At 41.3% G+C, this 12,456-nt stretch overlaps 1 protein-coding gene across 19 annotated transcripts in view; it reads left to right on the forward strand.

Moving 5' to 3' along the window:
* Positions 1 to 12,456, forward strand: part of TENM3 (teneurin transmembrane protein 3) — a 1,270,502-nt gene that overhangs the window by 1,103,637 nt on the left and 154,409 nt on the right. For all 19 annotated transcript variants that reach the window (XM_019422144.2, XM_019422148.2, XM_019422152.2 and 16 more), the window contains one exon: positions 4,839 to 5,077. In XM_019422144.2, the coding sequence (XP_019277689.1) occupies positions 4,839 to 5,077 (239 nt within the window). The remainder of the gene's footprint in view (positions 1 to 4,838; positions 5,078 to 12,456) is intronic.

Genomic DNA, 12,456 nt, shown 5'->3' on the forward strand with positions numbered 1-12,456 from the left:
AGCCCCACGTTGGGCTCTGTGCTGACAGCTCAGAGCCTGGAGCCTGCTTCGGATTCTGTGTCTCCCTCTCTCTCTGCCCTTTCTTCTCTCTCTCTCTCTCTCAAAAATAAATAAACATTAAAAATATTGGCGAGGGAGGGAGTGCCTGGGTAGCTCAGTTGGTTGAGCATCCAACTCTTGGTTTCAGCTTGGGTCATGATCTCACAGTTCATGGGTTGAAGCCCCACATCGGACTCTGTGCTGACGGCATAGAGCCTGCTTGGAATTCTCTCTCTCTTCTCTCTCTCTCTCTCTCTCTCTCTCTCTGCACCTCCCCTGCTCACTCATTCTCTCTCTCTCTCTCAAAATAAAACATTAAGAAAAAGAAAAAAATAATTTTTTTAAAAAAGGCATAACACATTTTCCAGGGATAATTTTTATTTTGGTGCCTATAATTTCCAACTTTTATTTACTTTTATTTTATTATCAATTTATTAGCTATAGGTATTTGGCCAAGGTGCTCAATTTCTCTAAGCCTCCCTCCATCAGCACAGTGGTCACCATTTTATTTATTTTACAGTATTTACTGAGCAACTACTATGTGCCAGGGAACTTTTTTTTTTTTAAGTTTACTTATTTATTTCGAGAAAGAGAGAATGCATGTGGGGAAGGGGCAGAGAAAGAGGGAATCCCAAGCAGGGATTCTGTCAGTGCAGAGCTCAGTGTGGGGCTCGAACTCACGAACTGTGAGATCGTGACCTCAGCTGAAGTCGGATATTTAACCGACTGAGCCACCCAGGCGCCCCTGTGCCAGGAACCTTCTAAGGTCTGAAAATGCAGAGGTGAATAAGATTTCCCGGTGCTCACATTCTAACGGGAGAAGACACATCATCGATTTGTGCCATGCCTATATGGTTCTTATTCCTCAACTTAGTAGGCTACATAAACAGCCTTTTAAATATGTTCTTGTCTTATATTTTATATCTCGCCCTCAGGCCTAAAAACTTAGACGGTTCCATGTCTCTCCCCGTCCTACCCCTGCCTTGTTATATGTGATCCTGTGAGCACAGCAGGAACATCTCATGTTTCAGTCTCCAGCAAGACGGGAAGTTTTCGCGCTCTCTTCCTTCATTGTTGACGGCCATGTCATGGCTGAGACGGCTTTCATCCTGTTCCATGCGGCCTCTTCAGGTCCAATGGTGCACTCTGCTATTTCCAAGCTACTCTAGAAGCAGTAGGAGTAATTTTACTTCTTATAATTGAAGCTAAAGCACAGGAATCTTGGAGAGGCTCTCTACAGCTGAAATACCTCCACGCGCCCTGCGTTCTCTTTGAGATCCTGATGCCTCCTCGGGCCTCTGTTTCAGATTGAAGGCCCAGGTTTCTTCTTCTCTCGGGTTCTGCTGATACGCTCCTTAGTCTCTGCTTCTCTGGCACCGGGGAAGCCAGGAGCAGGGCCTGTGTCTGTGAAACACAGCGAATCTCCTGCCTTCATCCACCCCTTCCCTGTTTTCCTCTTCCTGAATAATGAAATGAAAATGTTTCTGATCTAAGGGGAACTTGTATCTCTTAATTTCTGTATCACACGTTTTGGTTATATCCCAAAGGGGGAGGGAACTTCAGGAGGGGAAAAACACACTTTGCATAGTATTTAAAAATTTTAACCTGCCACACAGGTCGATAAACAAGAACTGATTGTAATAAGCGTGTTGAAGGGAATAAGCTTGTTGGACACCAGTTAGTGTCCATTTGCTCCTGTCTGCCCATCACCTTCTCCAAGAGCAGGGCCTGTGCATCGTCGGGCTGCTTCCAGTGGCATTGAGCTGCCGAACATCTTGCTCACTCTTCAAGGACCATCCTAAAAAACAGTGAGAATGCAGACCAGGGCACCAACGACACAGGTCAAAGCCAGCCTGTCACCTGCTTTTGTGTTGGTCATGAGCTCAGAATGGTTTTTGTGTCTTTACGTGACTCAAAAAATAATAATAATAAAAAGAATATTTCAAGACATGGGAAAATTACATGAAACTAATATTTCAACGTCCGTAGTCAAGTTTTCTTTGAATGCAGCCGCACTCACGTTATCTACGGCTGGTGCCGTGAGCTGGTATAGCCAGACGGGGCTAAAATATTTACAGTTTGGTCCCTCCCAAAAAGAGGTTGCTTGAAGCTCATCTAAATGATCAGGTTACTGCTTGGCGTGTGACCATCTTCTCATCCAGAGTGCTTGCCAGTGTGCGGAATTGCCAGTGAAATTTGTAAACCGGGGAGTTAATTTTGCAAACGTCCGTGTTGAGGGTGTTACATTTGAACGGAGATTTTAAAGTCATCAAATGAAAATTTTGGGTCTTTTATAATGTAGGTTTCTTTTTTTTTTTTTTTTTTTAATTTTTTTTTTCAGCGTTTTTAATTTTTATTTTGGGGACAGAGAGAGACAGAGCATGAACGGGGGAGGGGCAGAGAGAGAGGGAGACACAGAATCGGAAACAGGCTCCAGGCTCCGAGCCATCAGCCCAGAGCTTGACGCGGGGCTCGAACTCACGGACCGTGAGATCGTGACCTGGCTGAAGTCGGACGCTTAACCGACTGCGCCACCCAGGCGCCCCTATAATGTAGGTTTCAAAATGTGACTTTGGAAAGAAAAACGGCTAATGTTTATTGAACACTTCCCTTGTGTTTAGATCCTAATACAAACACATCATATGTGTTTAACCCTCGTATATTTAACCCTCATAAAACGCCTATACAACAGCCCCTCTTATTATTCCCATTTTTCAGATGATAGAACCAGGATACAGAAAATTTGAGTAGTTTACATCATCCAGCCTGTTTATGGGTGAAATTTGGATTTGAACCTACACAGCCTGGGTCCAGAGCCCGCATTCTTAATAACCATGCTGAATGGGAATATGGTAGGAGATTCAAAAAAATGCTGTTTCCAACCTAACATTTAATTCAGGCTATAGACTTTGAAATTTGCCTTACACGGTACTTCCACGGCGAAAAACAGATTCACCACACCACTGCTAGTATCATTTATTAGAATAGTAATTTATCGTTTGCATCTGTCCTGATTTCGTGGTTGACACAGAATTTTTAGAGACATTAACCGGTCTACCACCCTGTGAGGTAAGTAAATCCTCAGCTCCGTTCCACAGATGGAAAACAGAACAAAACTGAGCATCTGTGGGATCGTGTGTCTAGGAAATGATAGACCGGGAACTTAAACTCAACTCTGGTTTCTACACCAGAATTCAGTCTGCCGTACCTGTGTTAGGCAAACTTTCATGACTTTTGCCATTTCGCTACACCAGCTACACTATTGTTGACATAGTAATTTTCTGGAAATGGATTCTCTGTGACTTAAATGCCTGATTAACCTTAGCAGTAATAGACATCAAATCATGACTTTGACTCCTCTTGTATTTATCAAACACTTCTTCTCTGCTCACAATATTCCAAGCACTTTACAGTAAATATTAACTCCTTTGAGCCAGCAGTGAAACTCCTGAAGGGTAGATGCTATCACTATCCCCATTTTAGATGTTAAGAAACCAAAACAAAGAGAGAGATTAAGTAAGTAACTCGTCCAAGGGCGCATACCTGGTAAATAATGAAGCAGGATTTGAACCTCCGCAATCTAACTTTTGAGTTCTGTCCTTTTAACCCCTTAACTTCTTTGACATATTCAGTTTATTTTCTAATACATTAAAATAAGTCCATCAGTAGTAATATTTAAAAGATTCAGCTGTGTACCGTCTCAAATATTTCATAAAAACTGTATTGTACCGTGGTGGAATGTTCCAGAATGCCTATAACCTCCTGAGTATGTAAGAGAGAGCACAGTCTGTTGACTTCACTGAACAGTGAAGGGAAAATATTAGAGAAAATAATATTAGGGAAAGTAATAACAAACATCAGGACACAAAGTGAATACACAATAAATTACTGGTATAATATGAAATATAAGCCATGAAAAACATGGTGCTGTTTTTTTTTTAATTTGGAGACTTTTCTTGTTGATAGGAATCTTAAGTTAGTAATCTTTCCCAAAGAATTTCTTATACAGCACCCTTTCGTGTGATCATTTCATTTCTGCTCACGCACCTTCAGACAAAGAGAATGTACAACTTTCACAGCTACCGCCATCCAGCTCCGTTGTTAGAGAGTCTTTCCATCGTTGATCTCAAACCTGCTTCACTGACCCCTTCATTTATTTAGGTTGGTTTTAGAAGTGTTCTGTGATTCCTTCCTTTTTCTGTCCCTTCCTGGCCATGTTTGACACAAGCTAAAAATAAAATTAGTTTGCATCCCTTGAGACCTGACCAGCCGCCTGTGGCCAGACTTGATGGTGCTTGTTAGTGGGAGAGCAGGCTGGGGTTAGAATGTTTCCTTGGACGTCCAGAAAATAAATCAGTCTGCAGGACATCAACGTGGTCATGCATTCTTGTGTTTATATGAGTACCTGGTCTCAGAGAGCAGCAAATACACATGTAGCTATAAAATAATAAGATGTAGTGTTCTTAAGTGAAATGTGAGTATGTTCTTAATGCCGTTCCTGCAGGGAGGTTCCAGAATGGTTTTGTGCAGGAAATGGTATGTTTGGAATACTGTATAGTGTCTCAAGGTATCTCCTCGAAGGGACAGTAAAACTGTGTGGGCATAAATACCGCCATATATATTTCACATCAGTTTCTTTGATCAGACTCACTGCTAGGAGTTGGTTAACATTTTTCCGTAATTTCTGATTTTTTTTAATTATATGAGGTACGTCCCGGAGAAGCGCTCCTGTCCAGCCGCGTCTGTCTCCCACGTTTTAACATATGTGTATCTCACGACGATATTCTCCTGTCCCGCAGGCATTTCCTATTCAAAACAGGAACAGGGACAACGCCACTGTTCAGCACTGCAACCCCAGGATACACAATGGCATCTGGCTCTGTTTATTCGCCGCCTACTCGGCCACTACCTAGAAACACCCTGTCAAGAAGTGCTTTTAAATTCAAGAAGTCTTCAAAGTACTGTAGCTGGAAATGCACCGCCCTGTGTGCTGTAGGGGTCTCCGTGCTCCTGGCAATCCTCCTATCGTATTTTATAGGTAAGAGCAAACATGCACAGTTACTCTGTCTGTGAGTTGGGCTGTTCTATTGTGGTTCTGTTGGTTTTATCTAGGTATGTGGCCCGGAAGCACATTACGAGGTCTGTTTTCTGGAGGAGGGGTTAGTTAATACCTTGCAAATCGCAGAGCATCTTAAGCGATTTTCAGCGAACTTAGATAAGGAGAAAGAAGGACAAAGAAGGAGGTATGTTCTTGGACACAGGCCAGAGTGTGAACTTGTGTTTGACTTACCCCTCTCGAAGCATGGATGATTCTGTGACATTTCACGTACACAAAATCATTCATGCACTTGCACGAAGGCTTTCTAGGCAGGAGTCCCCCTCGATGCATAGTCAATGGGGAGCTGTCTCCTACGTGTGATATTACACATCTTTCAGCTAACTCAGCTATCTAAATGTAAAACTCATCACTCAGGACCATCATCTTGCACTCGGCAACACTCTCCAGAGAACCACGCGTCCATAAAACAATGAATGGATTACATACTCATTCATACATGTGGATTTTTCATCTTTTCTGATGTAGTATTGATCATATTTTTCATTTAATAGTAACCCAAATGATGGAAGCTGCTAAGAGAAGTCGTAAATATTCCTTTTATTTAACTGTTTCATAACAGGTGTGAGCATTCGAACTATCAGAAATGGCTTTTTTTTTAATGTCAGAAATGACCACATCGGATTTTGATCCGCCTGTGAAATGCTAATGGTGTCCACCGAGATTAATCACCGACTATATGGTTTATCTAACAAGAACAGCAGCCAGGGGTGCACCCTCCAGTTTACAAAGCGATCTGTGAAGCCCATGAAATTCTAGAACTGAATAAGAGAATTACAGAGCTTATGTGGAATAGTATGATGCTTTTGCAATGAACCGATTTCTGTTATTAGCTACAGTACCCCTCACTTATAAATTATATATTTTGGAAAGTGAAATGCCATTTTGGATCACAATATTTGAAAGAAATACAGAATGGGGCGCCTGGGTGGCTCAGTCGGTTGAGGATCCAACTTCGGCTCAGGTCATGATCTCGAGGTTCGCGAGATCGAGCCCCGCATCGGGCTCTGTGCTGACAGCTCAGAGCCCGGAGCCTGCTTCGGATTCTGTGTCTCCCTGTCTCTCTCTGCCCCTCCCCCGCCCTCTCTGTCTTTCTCTCTCTCAAAAATAAATAAAAACATTAAAAATTAAAAAAAAAAAAAGAAATCTAGCATAACAAAGCATGAAGGAACTTTAGAGATAATTGAGTCAGAGATGGCAAGGACATGCCACGTTGCGTGCCGTTATTTCCAACGCTTTGTCGATGGCAGGCATCACTGATGAATCAGGGCACTCTTTCCCACTAAACCTGGGTACGGCCTCATTATCCTCATGACCACGATTCATACACCACCTCAGCCACTGTCCGTCAGAAATGAAAGCCAGATGAAACCTTTTTGTTACTTTCCAATCCGGGTCAACTCCCTCCTCGTAAAAATGCTCAAACCACGCCCTCATGACACAATGCTGTGCTGTTTCATAACACTCTAGGTAAATGAGGAGTAGCACAACACAAATTGGTATTCAGAGACAAACTTCTAGTATTCAGCTAGAAAATACCTAGCCATTAAGAGAATCTCTTCTAGTTAGTTGTATAAATTATCTGTATCTGTCAGCGATGTGCTGCTAAGGAATTTTAAATGGTTCTGAAATGCACCGGGCATAAATGGGATGTAATAAATTAAGCATACATGTTTGTAGGGGACTTTTTTTTTTTTTTACCATAGTACATGCCAAACAGACAGATAACTACTCTGCGGGGCTGGAAGTCAGGGTCCATGCGGTTGCTGTGCTGTGAGACATATTTTCGGATTGTACACGCTTGTGCCCCACCAGCCGTTGAATATTTTGGATATCAGTTCTGATACCATTTAGTTTTGTTTACAATGTGTGACTAGCAGGAAAAAATAGCATTTTAATGTGAGATTAGCTCCTTATTATTTGTGAGAGTTGGACTCCTTTCAAGGCTCCCTTCGTGAACTTGATAGAGTATCAGACTTCTAAGTAAAAACTCAGAATGTTCCTTTTCTTCAGGTTGCCCATTTTTCTTGTTTGGCGGTTTGCATCACACTTTATTCCTGCCACGGCCACTCTCATAAACTTGTCCCTGTGATTTTCTCTTTCCCCACATGCAAATACAGTTAATACATTTTTTATATAGTCAGTATACTCCGTACGACAGGTATGTGGTTTTTGTTGTTTAAATCGGGTAAAGGACTCGTTCATCAGCTGGCGTGGTAAATCCTTCCAGACTGAAGAAGCCACCTTTACCCTTGAAAACAAGAATAGAACACCCCTGTCAGGGAAGGTTGTCTTTTTCTGTTGAGTGTGCATATAAAGCGGGGATGGAGAAAAAAGGAACCCTTGCCTGTCCAGCTTAGATCAGTCTGATAAACCCCAGAATCAATGGGGAGACCGATGTCACCATCAAATTGACCTCACAACCTTTAACAAAAGTGCTGCCATCCTGAAACTTTTTGTTCCCCCGTTCCCTTAGAGGTCCCTTTTCTCGTATGGACTGTCGATATAAATAAAGTTCAAACCTTAAGACAAAAATAAAATAAAAAGCTTGAGGAATTACCTCTCTCCTAGAATTTTCTTTGTCACCTTCCAGTAAGGTCATGAGAAGTTAGGAGAATGTAGTATTAACATGTCTCTCGTCTACGATAAAGTTATCTTGGGAGAGTCACGGTGAATAGCTTTCTGAAAGGGAAGGAGGAGGGGAGGAGAATGGGTTTTGTTTGTTTTTCCTGTTTGTATCAGAATTTCGGAGAATAAGGAAAAGCTGGAAAAGAGAGTGAAAATACATTCCCATGGGTGCTGCGAACTTTGAGCACAGGTAGCCACACGTTAACTTCTTGGTGTATACCCCTCCAGATATTTTTTCCATGCATATATACGCTAGAGTTCCATACCGTTAATCCATTTGGTACCAAGCTTTCTCGCTTACCATTTGCGAAACGTCATATGTGTTTGATTTTATTTAGTGGGTGTGTTTCACTCGGTCCCAAAAGTGCAGTGACTGTTTTCTTATGCATTTAAGTGTGTGTGTGTGTGTGTGTGTGTGTGTGTGTGTGTGTGTGTGTAAATTTTTTATCTGAATAAATTCGTTGAAAGCATATACCAAAATGGTAGGCACGTCTTACATTTTGCAAACCATGGCCAAATTACCCTGTTTACACAACTACCAATGCTACTCATTATCAGTACTTTTAACCCTTGCCATTCTCTTAGGCTAAAGCATTTTATTGTTGTTCTCATTTATTACTGAATCTTTTCACAGACTCATGGACCATTTCTGTTTCTTCTGTTTCCCCCACTTTTCTGTTGGGGCTTTTCTCCTTTTTTCCCCTTTCATTTACAAGTGTTCATTAAGGATATGAGTCATTTGTCACATATGTTATATATTTTCTAATTTATTTTTAATTTTTCTCATAATTGTTTTGCCATATGTTGTATAGAATGTTTTAGGCAATCACGTTTATCAATGTTTCTCTATAATATCTTATGGTCATGTTATACCTATGAAGTATTCACTCTCTAAAGAGTTTTTTTAATTCATTTAAATTGGCACCTTTGGTTCAGCATCTGTTGACTTTGGCTCGGGTCATAATCCCAGGATCATGGGATCAAGCCCTGTGTTGGAATCCATGCTGATGGCAGAGAAACATCTTGGGATTCTCTCTCTCCCTCTCTCTCTCTCTGCCCTTACCTCCCCCAAAAGGAATAAATGAACTTTATTTTTTTGACACATGAAATAGTTTATTATCAACCATATTTGCAAATCAGTATATTATAAAAAATATTTCAAATTACTATGTTGAGTCATAGGCAGGTATACGTCATTACAATGGTACTTATATGTTCCAAATATATGTTATCACACGTAAGGGTCTCTAGTTGTTAAGAATAACAAAAAACTAATGTTTGAAAATATAATCATCGTCTGATGATGCTTCATTGTCAACCAAAAATACAGCAATTTTCTCTACAGAATAAAGATGAAAACTATGTTTTTTGAGGTGAAATTGACTTGGATGGCTACATTCTATAGTGGCAGTAAGGCTTCTATAAGCGTTCTCCCTTTGATTTGCGTGCATTTGAGCTTACGCATCTGGTTGGATTGAACGTGTGACAGACGATGGTTGACGAACTACACATCAAGGAGAATTGAATCAATAGATAGTTCATGCGTATTGTTAATACAAGAATTACATTTTAACTCAAGTCAATAAATAAACTTTAAATAAATCAATCAACCACTTAAATTTTCTTCTAGTACGTTTATGGTTTTTCAGTAATTAGGTTTAGGTGAACATTTTTCTGGGCACTCTGATACATGTTAGAGGTTCAAATTAGCTCTTTCTTCCAGAAGCTCATGGTCAAACGATGTTTGCAAGCACTCTTTGAACGGTACATATTTCCGTAGCAGTTTGAGCCTTATGAACAACAGCAAGAAAAGAGAAGAAAAGAAAAGAAGAAAAGGAAAACACCTGTCGCTGGCTGAAGAAGTTGGGGAAAGACCCAATCCAGCAGGTGATGGCCAAAAGATGAGGAAGAATTTGGTTCACTAGTCTCGATGACAAAATGGTTAGCGGGAGATCACCTTGAGGAGATGTCATCCAAAGCATGGGAAGGAAGAAACGTGACATACCCACAGTGGTACATGTGACGCCCTCACGGTGTGCCCGACATGGCGTCTGAAGTGGCATATGAATTGCCTGATTGAATTTTCACAACAACAGTATGAAGTTAACAGGAAAAATCTGTCAGCCGTTTAACAAAAAGAATCTACCACTTAGGGAGACGTCTCACCTAGAGTCACACAGCCGGTCAATGACGGAAGCTAGACTGGCAAGCGTCAAGGACCCCCCCTATACTATACTCCCCTCCCTGAGGTTTTTGAAGAACTGAAAATAGGGAAGGAATTACAGATACCAAAACATAGCAATGAAAAAGAATCATCTATGGTGTTGTTTTTTCAAAGTCAGGTTGCTTCGGTGGCATTCCAGAACACGTAATCTGAAGACAGACTTGTGCTTCTCAAACTTCCGTGCGCCTAGGAATCACGTGGGGATCCTATGAAAATGCATATTATGACTCAGGAGATCCGAAGCGAGAATAAGAGGTGTGTGTCTCAAACAGGCTCCCAGGTGATGCCGCTGTGGCCCGTAGACCACACCTTGAGTAGGCAGCTCAAGGCCAGCTCTGTCAAATGTTACATTTGATGATGGAAACAGTCTCTTTCTGCCCCGTCCAATTCAGTAGCCACTAGACACATGCGACTGTTGAGCGCTTGAAATGTGGCTAGTGAACTACAGAATTGGGGTTTAAATTTTGTTGTTGATTAATTTAAACTCAAACAGCCACACGTGGCTAGTGGCCGCCATATTGACAGCACAAGTGTAGACGCTTCCCGTTAGAACACTAGTGTAGGCGGGAGGGCATGAAGCCGTGTTGGGATAGAGGAGTGAGTAGAATTGAGAAGCTATAGCTGATATGTAATAGACTGGATGTGCCACGATTGATCATAGTGCGATTTAATTTTTTTAATGTGTATTCATTTTTGAGAGACAGAGACAGGGCGCAAGCGGAGGAGGGCAGAGAGAGGGAGACACAGCATCCGAAGCAGGCTCCAGGCTCTGAGCTGTCAGCAGCAAACTCTATGCGGGGCCCAAACTCACGAACCGCAAGATCATGACCTGAGCTAAAGTCAGACGCTTAACCAACTGAGCCACCCGGGCACTCCCATATTGCAATTTTAAAAGTCAAATGTCCAGGCATGTACCCGTGGCAATTCTTCTCAGCGGAGTCACATGATTTTCTTTAGATGACCGAGTTCCCAGTTACAGTCCTCTATAATGCTTTAATCTTTACATTGATGTGTCTTTACACAATGAAAATTCTACGGACCACAAATGGTGCAGCTCAGTGGTAATACTTTGCAATACTGACTTATCAAAAAAATACCTGCCCCCCTTTTTCTGGGCCTGAATTTACCCATTCTCCTTCCTTTTCCTGCTCTAAAATTATAAAGAGGGGCAAATATCCAACAGTTGTTCACCAAAGAATGGATTAAAAAAAAGGGAATGGTCTCTTTGTTACTGTGGCTTTGCTTCTGTTCAGTTATAAATGAGTGAGGAGGCTTGATTATGCTTTACTCACAGAAGGCTCTTTTTCCTGGGTGGGAGCTAACCCGAAACTTTGTTTAATTTTTCTTTTTTAACACTTATTTGTTATTGAGAGACAGCAAGAGACAGAGCACAAGCTCTGGGCAGAGAGAGGAGGGGCAGAGAGAGGAGAATCTGAAGCAGGCTCCAGGCTCTGAGGTGTCAGCACAGAGCCCAACGCGGGGCTTGAACTCACAAACCGCGAGATGGTGACCTGAGCCAAGGTCGGATGCCCAACCCGACTGAACCACCCAGGCGCCCCTAGCTAACCCAAAATCTTGATGCTACACATGTTAGAAAATGCCCAGAAATCTTGTCATAAATCATAAACATTATTGGAACGTTATTTAGTCCAAATAAATGTTGGAATAATTACGTCAACATTATTTAAAACTACAGCAGATTTGAGTCAGACTTCCAATGACACCATCATGGGCATTTAATTTAACCTCATTGACATTTCCATATACTTTTAGACAGAGTCTGAAAATTCAAATAATTTCCCAAGTAGAGTAGCACTAAAAGTGTCTGTACACGTTCTTTAAATTTAAGGAAAATGAGAGAAGACAAAAATCTTACCAAATTATATTGCACTGGCATGTATTATCAATTTTTGGCTCGGTTTATTCCAACCAGTAATTCATTTGACAGCATTTTTTTTTTCAATAACAGCTTTATTGAGGTATAATTCACATACTGTACAGTTTACCCATTGAAAGTGTGCAATTCACTTGGTGTTTAATATATTTGCACGATTTGCAACCTTCACCACCCTCAATTTCAGAACGTTTCCATCACCTCTAAAAACGAAACCCTGTTCCGTTTAATAGTTGCATCCCATTTCCCTCCGAAACCCCCATGTTTTTTTTTTTCCCCGTGCAAAGATCTTAAGTTTTAAGGGACTGATTTGTTAACTCATTTCCTAATAACAAGAAATAGCCCGGCCTGGTTTTGCTGGACTCCTCACGTATGCTGCTAAGCGAAGAACTACACTGCATTTCCAATATTCCTTTTCGTTTAAAAAATACATGTGTAGTTATTTATTTCCTTGGAACAGCTGCTACCAACCGATTCCTAAAATAGATGTTGTCACATGGCTGCTAAAAAGGCTGTTTAACAACATAAGCATTCCCTAGATCTAGCAAAACATAA

The sequence above is a fragment of the Panthera pardus genome, unplaced genomic scaffold (assembly GCF_024362965.1).
Source record: "Panthera pardus isolate Hobbes unplaced genomic scaffold, ASM2436296v1 HiC_scaffold_13, whole genome shotgun sequence".
Lineage (NCBI taxonomy): Eukaryota > Metazoa > Chordata > Mammalia > Carnivora > Felidae > Panthera > Panthera pardus.